A 13,921-nucleotide genomic window follows, 5' to 3' on the forward strand; every position below is an offset into this window, starting at 1 on the left:
CAGTTGCTTCTGGTGACTCCTCATAACGGACCCAAAATGCCGCGTAACCTTCACACCCCCTCGGACGCTCCGATTCTGCCGCTGTCATTGTTTATATCCTTTCTCTCTCCCTCTTCCTTCTTTTTTGGCTCCAAGTTTCACGCTTTTTTTCTCTTCGGCCGCGGTATCCTTACGTTCTCTGTACAGAAGCGACGTTTTCCATTCATCTCCCCCAACGCAATGCAACTTAACTGTACCAAGAGCTAGGACTTTGATGCGTGCGCACCGCATACTCGCGAGATTAACTCGGCTACCAAACACTTGCATAATTACGTTCTAGGCACTGCACCTCACCCATCCAGGACTGCTCTTCGGGGAGTATACACACCACCGGTTCGATTAGACTTGAGAACGTTACCGATTCCTACACAAAAGGAACAACAATGAAATGCTTGAAAGTGCGGCCGGAGTGTGTGGGGACATAGCATCGTAATTTGAATTTAGCGTGTGCTGCATACTTCGACCAGAGGCAGGGACAGTGGGAAAAGAAACCACACGCACGTTGGATATGCGAAGTAGGTGTTGGTTTGCGCGCCAACGCCTGGTTTGTCGCTTTCCACTGGGTCGGTTCCTCGTCCAAGTATGCAGCGCACGCAAAATTTGATTCAAGATTATACAAAAATTGTTAACATCACAATACGATCTGGAGCAAAAATGACAGCTTGGGGATTCTTGAATCACCAAGCTGCGTGAATTAAAGCTGAATTAAAGCTGCGTGAATTCTTCTTGCTTGCGTGGCCGAGGCGGCCATGCAAGCAAGAAGAATTCACGCAGCTTTAAGTACACAGTACAGTTGTATAAATAAAAACCTACAACAAACATAAGATAGCGATGTTACTGACCTTGCTGGGAAAATGAGCGCATAGATGCCCTCTTTTCCGCTCTTCCGTGTCTGTGACAGCAAACGCCGGAGACTGACCGGCATGGATGAGGTATACGCTGAGCCCATGCTGCAAGTCTCTCTTGACATGTCGCTGTAGGTACGTATGTACACCTCATCGAATAGGGACCTCGCACCAATACTAGCATTCACAGTACATTCACGCATCTGCAGCTTCATTTGGTGGCAAACACAAATTGACACGCCGGTGACCGCGCAAAGCGTTCACTTAGAGGACCCAGGGAAATACTGCCCCTATTTCAGCGTTGTCCTTAGGCGCTCAACCACAACTCAAGTGACGTCATGTTTCGATCACGTCACTTAAGGGATTGTCTTCCTCCTCCTAGCCGCTCTGGCGTCTTGCGGCGTTTTCTTTGGCGGCCTCACAGGGCGGGAAGTTTCCTAATTTTCTCCGCAACGTGGAGGGGTCTATATCCAGTGTGATGCAACAAAAAAGCAGGCATGGCTGCCTTCTCGCAAGCACGCGCTCAGGCTGGTAGGGTGGTTTTGAAGCAATAAACGTTTGTTGGCGAGTGGTCTCGTTGAAAAGTGACTACTACTGAGTTCGTCACTCACTTCGCGCGCACTCAAAACACAAAAGAAACGCCAAAACTGTGCGTATAGGTTAAGGCATAGAAGAGGTTGGTGCACAGCGCCGACGACGGCGGATCATCACAGGAAATCCGAGAAATAATTCGCGAAGTTGACCAGAGATAGCCAATAGGACAGCCATGGACGCAATCACGTTATTTAGGCCATGCCAGGCGTGCATGGTGAGGAAAATTGAAGAGAGCGCGGTTGGTTTTTCCGCGCCTTTCTCAGCGATTTGTGACTGCGTCAAGTGCACGTTGATTATTTGGCTCAGGTATTCCTGGCAGTGCAATCTAAACGTCGCGCAGATTTACTTGTAATGCTCAAAGAGTGTTGCAGGGTCCGTTTAAAGGCCAACTGCACACAAATTTTCGACAACGTAAGAATAATGTCACCTATAGCACACATTAAAGAGTGCGAAATACACAATACTACATTTCAGACATGAACACCAGCGACGCAAACGGCTCATGACATTGGCGTTTTCGGAACCGAAACTGAATAGAAAAGGCGGCCATTACCGGCGCCCGGACGGGACATACGTGATGAAACGGAAGCGGCCGCGCTAGAACTGGCGGCCGCTCACAGCCGCCTTCAAATGCGCGTTCTAGCGTCGCGTTTCGCACTGTTATTTCCACAGAACTCCCACTAACATTTGCTCAGGATAATGGAGTTTGGCGCAATTCCGACATCGCGTTGCTATCAATCGAAATGAAGTAGACCGTACGACAGTTCTTTTTTTATCAGAATAACTGCCGTTGTAGCAATCCTTGGCATTATGAGTAAAAAATCGGGCCCTTATTTAAAAAAGCTAGTTGCTCGTACGATGTAGAAAAGCAGCTTTGGTTATCCGGCGCCTCGGCTGTCAAATCGCTCTCTTTGAAGGGAATAAACCGCCCGCCCGCGGGGGGAGATCAATCACTATTTTTACTATACATTAAGTGCAAACAGCTTCTTGAATATCAGCCCAGTAATTGTCACCTTGCTGCACATCGAGAATCGAATTATAAAAGGGATCTAAAACTATAAGCCCGCTTCAACAGCTAAATGATGCACTAAAACGCGAAAAAAGTTACCTATCTACCGCTGTTTTCTACTTTCACCAGAGACATGTGCTGTTGAAAACATTTTACTTTCAAGTAAACTAAACCCAGCGCTCTGCAAAAGTAAATACTTCCTTTGGGAATTGAAAAAAATCAAGTTTATTGTTTATCAGAGCAGCAGGTTTGTAGGCTTTCACACTTAGCGAAGACGACGGCCTATATTTGTGCGGGCGTATTTGTTACCACGAGCAAGGCTGATTTTGGTTCACTTATCGAGGGAGGCAAAATTAGTACAAAGGTTTATACTAGCGTGTACAACAACTCCAGTTAGGTCGTCAAATTTTTAAAAAGGTCTAAGGGATCGAGGTGGCGTCCGGCCATCCCGAATATGGCAAATATTGGACGCGGAAGTGCAAGTGGTCAATAATTTATAAAATATCCTTTTTTCTGTGATAGACGCAATAGAAATAACAAATCTAAGGCAAGTGTGCGTGTCGCGCTATTTTTTAATTTTTTTAGTAGAAATGATAGTTTCAAGTAAAAAATGTTTTTCTAGCTCCAGAACGTTCGCAAGCGTGTGAATATCTCTTTTATTGCCCTAAAAAAAGGCGGATATTGCTACCTATGCAGTTAGTTTAAAGCATGTGATGTGACGGCGGTACATCGCGGTGGTGCAGCAGAGACAGTCCGGGCGAACGCCTTCCTGCGCCCGGGGGGCATACATAATAAAGGTTTTTACCACCACCACCGGCGGGGCGCCGGGCAAGTCGCCGGAGAAGCGCGAGCTCCACAGGACAGGTTCCCCAACCTCCGTCACAGGCCGCTCGGAACTTGTTTCGGCGACTCTCCGCCAGGTGCAAACCTCGTCTGCACGGATACACTTTTGAAGAGCATAGACTACTTATTTCGGTCAAATTTGGACAAAGAAAAATTTGAGTGCAGTTGGCCTTTAAGTGCTAGAAGAGGGGATATGCTCAACTAGTTGTAATAGTTTTTTTTTGCTCGCTTGGTTTAAGCGTGCCGTCCCGGAAGATACAAGGACACTTTGGGGAGCGGGGACTGCCTGAGCTGCCCAGAAAACAGCTCGACCCCGCACGAGGGGAGCTCGTCGGTCAAGGACTGCGTCTGCAAGGAGGGCTACGCAGGAGACCCCGGCGCGGGAGTGAAGTGCTCCGGTGAGTGGCGAAGATCGTGGCGCATACACTGCTGCTCTACACTTCTTTGCTCTGGTAGGATGCATCCGGGGCATATCCTGAAACAACACGCCGTGATAGCTGCGCATGGCGTACATTGTAATGTCCGCAGGCAGGCTTCCCCACAGCGCTCTAGAACGACAATCAATCAATCAATCAATCAATCAATCAATCAATCAATCAATCAATCAATCAATCAATCAATCAATCAATAAATCAATCAATCAATCAATCAATCAATCAATCAATCAATCAATCAATCAATCTTTATTAAAATGCCAAGGAACAGCCGAAGCCTTCGTACTGGCGCACTGAAAGGGTAAAAAAAAGGCAGCATTGAAATACATCAGTGGCTGACACTTAAATAGCCAATAAAAAAGGTGGGTGAGTGAAGAATAAGAAACTGGAAATACTACAGAGAATAAAATTAAAAGTGGCATCCAACCTACATTACCCGATTAACAGAGACTGTAAATTGTGGTACATCGCAAAAACACATCGTATAATAAACATCGCAATGGGATGAAGCATCAATTACGCAAAAAAATGTATGAGGCAAAATACAGGAAATATTGAATGGAGAACCAAGAAACAAAGTGGAGAACATCTGCTAAGTGCTCCAGCTGTGTGGAAAATGTGGTTAATCCTTGTTTCTTTTTTCGGAACACGAAAACTGATTGATGCAAGCAGTTCCGGGCATGAAATAGTACCATGAAGCAGTTTGTATAAGAAGGTCGCCGAGAACTTAAAGAAAGAATTATAGGGAGAGAATCAGAGGGAAAACGATGCATAAATAACGATAAAAATTTGGTCTGTACACGCTCTACGCGTTGACAATTAGATCTACAGGTTCCGTTCCAAATGCAGAGGAATATTCAAGTTGAGGAATACAAAGTGCCATAAAAAGTTTTAGGAATGAATGAGGAGACTGTAAGTCTCGTGAAAACCTGCATACAGCACCAAGCGAGCGGAGCGCCCGCCGAGTCAGTTGAGTGACATGAGGCGAGAAAATTAAAGCGCTGTCGAAGGTCTTTGACCTCGTCGACTCTAGACAGAAAACCGTCATCAATACTGTAGCGAAAGAAAATGGGGATCGTTTTGCGGGTATAAGACATGACCTTTGTTTTCGCAGGATTGAGATTGAATCTGTTATCTGAGCACAATTTAGCAAAGCAGAATATATCTTGCTCCAGGTCAACGCAGTCATCGATGGACTCAATACGTCTGAATATTTTGATATCCTCAGCATAGAGAAGAAAAGAAGACTTGTTGATTGCGGCTGACACATCGTTTACAAAAAAGTAGAACAAGAGAGGGCCTAACAACGGTGCCTTGGGGTACACCACTAGTTGATTTATACATATAGGACGTCTGCCCCGTAACGCTAACAAAACTGAACTGATTGCCTAGATAGCTACCCAGCATGCTACGAGTGGTGTATCAATGCCCGACTACAAAAGCTTATCAAGTGTTAGTTAATGTTAAGATGCACGGCTTTCTTGCCACCAACCCTAAGAAGTTCTGGATTTACATCACCCAAAAGAAAGACCCAGTAGGCAAAGTTAAAATAAACGACAGGGAAGTGTCCGATGCCTGCACGATAGCAAGGGCTTTTAATGCCTTTTTTTCGTCTGTATTTGTATGTGCAACCCAGTGCTGCACTCATTTCAATATTACTGGCTTTGACATTCCCGATATAACTATTACCGAGCCGGGAATACTTTCGGCTTTGCTTAACCTTGACCCTAAAAAGTCCGCAGGTCCCGACGAAATACCAAATGCATTCCTTTACCGGTATGCTGAGTGGTGCTCGAAATACCTTTACATTATATTTCACGAAAGTTTACTAAGCGGTGTGGTTCCAGACGGTTGGAAAACTGCAAAAGTTACTCCTGTGCATAAATCCGGCGATAAACTCTCTGTGAAAAACTACCGCCCCATATCCCTTTTGTGTACAGGCGGTAAAGTTTTGGAGCACTTTATATTTAAACACCTAGTAACGTATCTTGAGAGCAACATGTTTTTTACGAGCAATCAGCACGGTTTTCGACGTGGATTTTCTACGGTTACGCAACTAATTCACACGACTAACGACATCTCAACAGTTTTAGATAAGAGGGGGAAAATTGACGCTATATTCTTGGATTGTGAAAAAGCTTTCGATCGAGTACCCCACAGCAACCTAATGTTGAAAATTTGAAACTTGGTCAAAAATGAGAAAATAACTCAGTGGTTGGACTCCTACTTATCAAGCCGGTATCAGTACGTTGAAATAGGTTAGTCTACCTCTCACTTGTCATCAGTTGTTTCTGGAGTCCCACAGGGCTCCGTCTTAGGTCCATTGCTTTTCATTATCTATTTAAACGATTTACAGTTTGACTGTCCCGTGCGTTTCCGTTTCTTTGCCGATGACTGCGCTGTATATCTCCCTATTGAATCGGCAAATGACCAGAAAGTTCTCAACAAATACTTAACAGCTGTTAGTAATTGGTGTGCCGATTAGAACATGAGCCTCAATACAACAAAGTGCCGCCAAATGACAATAATGCGCAAAAAGTGTCCGCTTCAATATGCATACAAAATTGACAATGTTGAATCACAGGTTGTTAGCGAGTTCAAATATTTGGGTGTAACCATGACATCAAACTTCGCCTGGAACAAACACATACAAAACATTACATCATCAGCACTGCGCAGACTTTGGCTACTAAGACACCGACTTCAGCACTGTACAAGCAGAACGAAGACCGTTGCGTATACTACGCTGGTCCGCCCCTTGCTCGAATATGCAGACGTTGTTTGGGACCCACACACAAAGACGGACTCAGCGATGCTCGAACGGGTACAAAACAAAGCGTTGCGATTTATTCACAACGCATACAGCAGGCGAGTATCCGTCACAGAACTGCGCAGACGTTCTGACCTACCAACACTGGAGTCCCGCCGCAAGTTACATCGACTTAAATTATTACACAGCATAGTCAATGGTTATTCAAAGCTTGACTTCAATACCTACCTGAAATTCAACATGTCACGCCCCACCCGGAACAAGCACAACAAAACAATCATAATGCCTTTCACGAGAACAAACGCTCACCGTCTATCCTTTTTCCTGAGAACGATAGCAGAATGGAACACTTTGCCACGCGACGTTACTAACTTAACTAATCAAAATGTTTTTTCAACGGCTGTTCAAAATTGTGTATGATTGAAGTGCTAGCCTTGTTCCCCTTCTGTTCTATTGAACTAATGTATTACACGTGTTAGCTTTTTGCATTAGACTAGCATTGCCGGTTTTATTGTGTACTCATGTAGGCATTTCATTTGTAACGAGAATTACTGCTGCTTAACGAATCGTGGGCCGTGTACTGATTGCGTGCACTTGTGTGTCGTAACACTTTGTAAGCTTACTGAATTATTGCTTCCCTGTGAACCGCGGGCCGTGTTACTGGTCGCGTGTAAACTATGTGTTCGTACTCTGCACTGTACCACTCCTGCTCTGGCTGCCAAAGGGCGGCTGGCAGTTTTGAATAAAAAAAAAAAGTAACCACGCGTGGAAGACAACATAAAATGCTTTGCTCAGGTCACAGTAGACAACGTCCAACTGGCCTCTCTCGGAAACTGCAGCGGAGGCCTGCTCCATGAAGCAGGCGAGATTAGTTGTTGTCGACCTTCCTGACATAAAACCATGTTGTTTACCTGTAAGAACCTGCAGTACAGAACCTGACAATACCTTGTGCAGCGCTGTCTCAGGAAGCTTGGAGGCAGCACAAAGGAGAGAAACTGCTGTGTAGTTTTTGCATCAGATTTGGTGCCTGACTTGAAAATGGGGCGCACTCGAGAAATTTTGTTTGTTTTTAGAGAGTGATTGAATATCGCAGTTGAAACAGGAACAAAAATGCTGCTGAATGTTTTTAAAATAGCGGGAGGTATTCCGTCAGGGCCACACGACAGCGACGGTTTCATGCGCCTTAGTCTCTGAAGCACCAACTGCTCGTCCAATTGTACTAAGCTAGAACCCTGTACATGATTCAACATTACGTTTATTGCACTGTCATCGCGCTGGCCATATGTAGCACTAAATTGCTGCGCAAAATGGTTGGCAACATCATGAACTTCTTCCCCATAGGAATCAACAAGACGGATTTGCTCATGTGAGTTGTTGTTACGGCATCGAATATATCTCCAGAATGTTGCATGCTGGGAACTTGCGCTGCTCTCTCCGGAATAGAGATAAGAGCGCTGGTCCCGCTCACTAAGACTTTTACATATTTTACCGTAAGAGAAAAAGTCCTCTTTCCATTCATCAAGCCCGGTTTTCTTATATTTTTTGTGGCAGCGGTCTTTAATCTTTAATTTAAGAACGAGACGAAATTAAGAACTACACCTAGGACGGGTCGGCGATCCCCAGGGTATCCGCCATCAGAGTACTGGGCATGCTTCTCAACGCGAAAGGCAACAATGGGGGCACAATGGGGGCACAATGGCGAAGATTGCCGGCAAGGCGGCCAGCGCCATTCGGCTCATGAAACGGGTTTCCAATAGGAAGAGGGGGCTGCGCGAGGAGAACCTCATACGACTAGTGCAGTCATTCGTCATGAGCCACATAACATGCGTGGCGGCGTCTCACAAGTGGAAAACCAATGAGAAGAAAAAGCTCGAATCGCTCATCCGAAGGGCGTATAAGACAGCCATCGGACTACCCGAGTCCACAAGTACCGAGAGACTGCTAAGCCTGGGCGTACACAACACCTTGGACGAACTCATCGAGGCTCAACGGGTGGCGCAGCTAGAGAGGCTAACCATAACCAAAGCAGGCAGAAGGATCCAGGACAAGCTTGGCTACAACTACCACGAACAGCAGGGAACCAAGACGCAGCTACGTGGCGGCACCAGGGACAAAATCCAGGCGGATGCAGTCCCGCGCAACATGCACCCGGAGTACAACGAGGGCAGGCGGCGAGCACGGGCCAAGGAGCTGGCGGAGCTACACGCCGGGGACGCTGGAGCCCGCTACGTCGATGCAGCAGAATACTGCAACGAACGTGGCTTCGTGGTAACGGTGGTCGACGCCGAGGGCAACCTCCGAGCGGCGGCCAGCGTTGCAAGCGGCAGACCCGAGGAAGCAGAGGAGGTGGCGATCGCGCTAGGCATCAAAGATCCAGGCTGCACAACGGTCCTGAGTGATGACAGGCAAGCTGTAAAGAACTTCTACAGAGGAAGGGTCTCCCCTGTAATTGAGAGAGAGAGAGAGAGAGAGGGAGGGAGGGAGGGAGGGAGGGAGGGAGGTAAAAACTTTTATTGACACTACTGTCCTAAGGGGCCGCCACCACGGCTTGCTTGTGCTTGGGTGACCAGTGGGCGCTGGCAGTCTTCGTCCGAGCGGCCCAGGGCCTCCGTCCAGTGGTCAGGGGAGGTTGGGGTCAGAGGGGCAGGCCCACATGTGATCCGCCTACCCATCTTTGTTCTGCCCACATTGTGGCGCTAAATCCACAGTGCAACCCTGTAACTGAGAAACTACTGCGAAGACAACCACGCCTCATGAGGAAGACAAGCATCAAGTGGTTCCTAGCACACGCAAGGACGGTGTCGGCACGTGCTGAGAACCAGAATGAAACCGCACACGCTCATGCGCGCGAACTCAATAACCGCGCCGAGCAAAGTGTCGGAGAGGATTTGTGGCACAGCACACGAGACCGAATGACTACCTACAAAGAAATGACTCAGGCCTATCGACTTGCCAGAAGCAAGCTCCCGCCGCCCTGCAAAGGATTGAGCAGGGAGCAGGCGGTTATCTATAGGCAACTCCAAACAAAGACGGTCCCGAGCCCCTGCGTAAAGCACAATATGTGCCAGGAGACATACCCTGATGCCACCTTTTGGGTGTGCCGCAAAGCTCCAGCAAGACTTGAGCACATCGTCTGGGATTGCCTCGCATACCCGGACCAATCAAACACAAGAAAGATGCCGCCTGCTTTCGAGGAGGCGGTGCAGACTGAAGCCCAAAATCTTCAACTCCAGGCTGTCCAGCGAGTCATCGTGGCGCTGGCAAGGCAGGAGGACCCCGGCGACCCGGTGACGAGGAGCAGGGGACCCCTAGCCGGGTTGGCTACCTCTGCGGTGACGGCTCCGGCCAACTCATGAAGGCCTAGCAATAGAACTTCATTCGCAGGCCCCAATGAAGTTTTCCCAATCCAATGTGTCAAGGACGTTTTGAACGCTCGACGACAGAGATGCGACAGAAATCATCGCAACGTTCCTAGGCGGACACAGAAGTTGGCGCTGAGGTTGCCGGTGCTTGGGTCAGCTGCTCCGGCGTTGAATATGAAGGTGTTCTGCCTGTTTTCGCCACAACGGTGGCGAACGATGAATGGAGCCCACGCTGCGGGGTAGGTGTCGCCGGCGTCCCACTAGCCCCGTTTACATTATCCCCGTTTACATTGACCCGACGAGAGTGCGTTGAGTTTAAATAACCAGGTTTTTTGGACTCGACGCACTCATGTATAAGCGGACGCGGTGAGTCGAAAAGCCGTCGGGGCGAGTTCGTTCGACTGGCAGGCAGGGGGTGGGTTGACGCGCTCGTCGGGCTGAGTCGGCGGGCCGTGAGAAGTTTAATACCGTAGTTGCACGATTATAACGCGCCACCGATTCTACCGCGCGGGTAGGTTCGCGCAGGAAAATCCGAAAAAATAATTGGACGTCGGCTTTACGCGCAGGTGTAAATGACTTGACACCAGGTATCTGGAAGAAGGAGATCTTATTTTACGCTTGCTACGGTGGCAGCGAAAAATAAATTGTTTCGTAAACTTGCTTATCCAGCTCCTGCAGTAAATCAAACTATAGCGGGGAACATTGCAGCTGTTGGCGATTTCAAGTGTCTTAAACATCATAAGTATACGTGTGACGGGCTAATTGCAGTAGCAGAAAAATGTTTAACAGCTGACCAAGGTGTGTCATTCGAGAATTAGTCCGCTGGAATTCATTCACGTGGTCTTGACGGATTTTTTTATTAGATTGAGTTGGATTTTCGGAGGACCGCGTGTCTAAGGCAATGCTGCTGGCAGATTTAAAGCCTGTTTTGGTTCTGTGCCCGGTAGTAACGCGCACAAAATTTTTAAGGCTACTTTTAACAAAAGAAGGTGCGCGCTAGAATCGTGCAAATACGGTAGGTCCTTTTCAGGGAATTCCCCCGGTCCCCTTGCCTCGACGCTTTGAATGGAGCTCATACAGTAGAGTCCACTTATAACGATACCGTTTATAACAATATATCGGATATAACGATGAACAGCTATGCCACCGTCCACTTTTGTATGCTTTCCATTGGAAAATAAACCGCTTATTACAATGTCCGAGTGCCGCGATATCGGATATAACGATTGAATCCGGTTACAGCAAGCACCGAAAATGCGAGCTGCCGCCGGCTCCACGCCAACCACACCGACACCATGCGGCGTGATGCGCCTCGCATCCCGTCCAACCCTCAGAAAACGAACCACCTGCACCGCTTACGAGGAAGCGAGAGGGGTAGGGGAACAGTTATCCTTCCCAACACCCCTCCCGATGCCGCCGCTTCGGCCCCGTCACCGTGCCTGCTGCTTTCAATTTGACTGGGTGCCTCTTCAACTACCTCCGTTTTTCCGCGGATGAGACGTGAGGGCCGATGTTTTGGAAACGTCTGAGTGTCTCAGTGAAGAGGCGAGCGTTGCGCGGATACGTACTGCGGACACTGGTGGCAGTGACAACTCTGACGACGCCGTTGCACAGGCTACTCGGGTAGCATCTTCGCAAAAGGCACAGCGCATGATAGTCTCTCGGGGAATTCGTTTCCACCAAGAACCCTTCGCGCAGCTTCATATGCAGCAAACAAAGCTGACCGAGTATGGCTTCTTTTCCTCAAATAGGTAGTAGTACAACCGTGCTTGCCTGCAAATAAAATGTTTTGGCCTCTGCTCCATCGTTTTATTTAGCAACCCGCATATAACAATCATTGGTTATAACGATTGTATTTTGTCGGCACTTGGATATTGTTATACGTGGACTTGGATATTGTTATACGCGGTAGGGGTCGAGGTAGCTGAACCCGACAGTCGACTCGACCCTCTCTCGTCGAGTCCATGTATCCGGGGCTATTGAGCTCAGGGGTCGAAGGGACTTAGGGGAGGCAGGCCGATCGGGAGGGGAGGGACCAGCCCGCGGTAGCCGCTCCCGTCGAAGGCTGCGAAAGCACGTGCGTTCTCCCTACCTAGGCGGCTGTTGGCCTCTCTCAACTTGGCGACCTCGTCCGTCAAAAAAGAAAGTCCCTCGAGCAGGGCCGTACCCAGAAATTTTTTTCGGGGGGGGGGGGGGGGGTTATGAATTTTGGGAAGGGGGTAGTTTTGCTGAAAGCAACAGTAACTATTGTTTACATGCTGCGTGGAAAAGATTTCGGGAGGGGTTCGAACCCCCAAACCCCCCCTCTGGGTACGGCCCTGCCTCGAGGGCATTGAAGAGCATATCGCGGAGTTCGGCTGCGTCTCCTCCAAAGTCGCCCGGTCGGGGAGCGCCGGCCTGTTGTTGCAAGCACGGGGAAATGCACTGGCTCTCTTGCCGGGACTCGTCGCTAAGCCTACCCGCAGCCTCCATCGCCGAGCTCAAAAATTGCGCAGAAAGGGCCGCTCCCCAGTCTTGAAAGCTTGCAGCTGTATGAAGGAAAGTTTGACATCCACCTAAATGCAGCTGTACGACTACAAAGGAAAGCTATACAGCTTTCTCAGAGTGAGTGATTGAGTGAAGACTTTATTAAAATCGCCTGCAAAACTTCGCAGTTGAAGAAAAATTCGTCCTGGTCCAGAAACTTACTCCATCTTTTGGATTTCTCCGAAATCTCGCCGAATTACAGCTCTATGTCGGGCAGCTGAATACATTTGAAGTGCGCACATTTTTTGCACGATGTGCATCGAAAAAGCTCCTGTTTGCCGTAAAAAACAGCGGAGTATAGCACACAGACATCTGTACTGGGCCCCATCTTGGCACAAGATGACGCCCAGTACAGATGTCTGTGTTTTAATAATAATCACGTTTATTTACGTGCCCAGGAACAGCCACAGGCCTGAGTGCTGGCGCACGGATAGTTACACGAAAACAAAACACGAGAAACATATTACAAGAAACAAACAAGCGACAAGACACACAAATTGAAGTAGTGAAAATGGCAACTAAAACCCAGGCGGAATTAAAGGTAGGTGGAGGTAAAAAAAGAGAAAAAGAGACGCCGTTGTGGCTCTGCTTGTTGTGGAGACCACACATCAAGCAGAGCAACAAAGTCTGACAGAAACACGACAAAAATTACGGCAAGAGAATAGCGACAAATGATAACACAAACAAATCACAGGAAACAGTTTCAAAAATAGGCAACTATCAGTTGGTTAAACACAACCGCGGAGAAACTGAATTCCAGGAATCGAGAAAAAAGAACGACAGAGACATCACAGGTGTTTAACGTACTAGTAGTGATAATAATGTTTATTGCACAAAAGAATACACATACACAAGACGCGCCCTGTCAAAGCCTTTAGTGGCTCGAGGTCTTGGACCGGCGAAATCGTCGGGCGAATGTGCAATATCACAAAGTCCAATATCACAACATCACAATAACACAAAATATTGCATCAGTGTTAACACACAATGAATAATAAAGAACATCTAACAGGGCAGGAAAGTTAACATCGTCGAGAAATGAAAAAAAAAAGCTACAATGAATCAACGCCAACACAATTGCACTTCAACGCTGTGTACATGCTCCCGTGGCCTACCGCTCCGGCGCTTGCGGGCCAAACGATTCCAGTGAAGAGCAAGCGCGCCCTCCCGCTGCGTGCCGCTCGGGCAACGGTTTTCCCCCTCGCTTCTTCCAGCTTCTCATATTCGCTCTACCCGTGAGAAATAAACGATTCGCTTTTTGCCGGTGCCCGTATCGGGTGGTTCTCTCTGTCCGGGGCTCCCCCGGACCTAGACATAACATCCGGGTAATCAGGGTACCGATTGTACGCATGCATTGCAATCGGAACACAGGGCGCAGGTCACGCATACATTTGTGATTGTAAAAGGTATGCTTTCTGGTCAACGTTTTCGGCACGTGGAGAGGAACATGTAGCAGATCACCACAAGACACCGTGCTATTAAAAATTTTAAAGAGGAAG

General features: G+C 48.0%; 1 protein-coding gene across 2 annotated transcripts in view; it reads left to right on the forward strand.

The window, feature by feature from the left end:
* Nucleotides 1–13,921, forward strand: part of LOC144173836 (sushi, von Willebrand factor type A, EGF and pentraxin domain-containing protein 1-like) — a 170,645-nt gene that overhangs the window by 62,199 nt on the left and 94,525 nt on the right. For both annotated transcript variants that reach the window (XM_077702105.1, XM_077702106.1), the window contains exon 6: nucleotides 3,570–3,728. In XM_077702105.1, coding sequence (XP_077558231.1) covers nucleotides 3,570–3,728 — 159 coding nt within the window. The remainder of the gene's footprint in view (nucleotides 1–3,569; nucleotides 3,729–13,921) is intronic.

Source organism: Haemaphysalis longicornis, unplaced genomic scaffold (assembly GCF_048455015.1).
Source record: "Haemaphysalis longicornis isolate Haplotype H1 unplaced genomic scaffold, Haemaphysalis longicornis Haplotype H1 scaffold_3, whole genome shotgun sequence".
Classification (NCBI taxonomy): Eukaryota; Metazoa; Arthropoda; class Arachnida; order Ixodida; family Ixodidae; genus Haemaphysalis; species Haemaphysalis longicornis.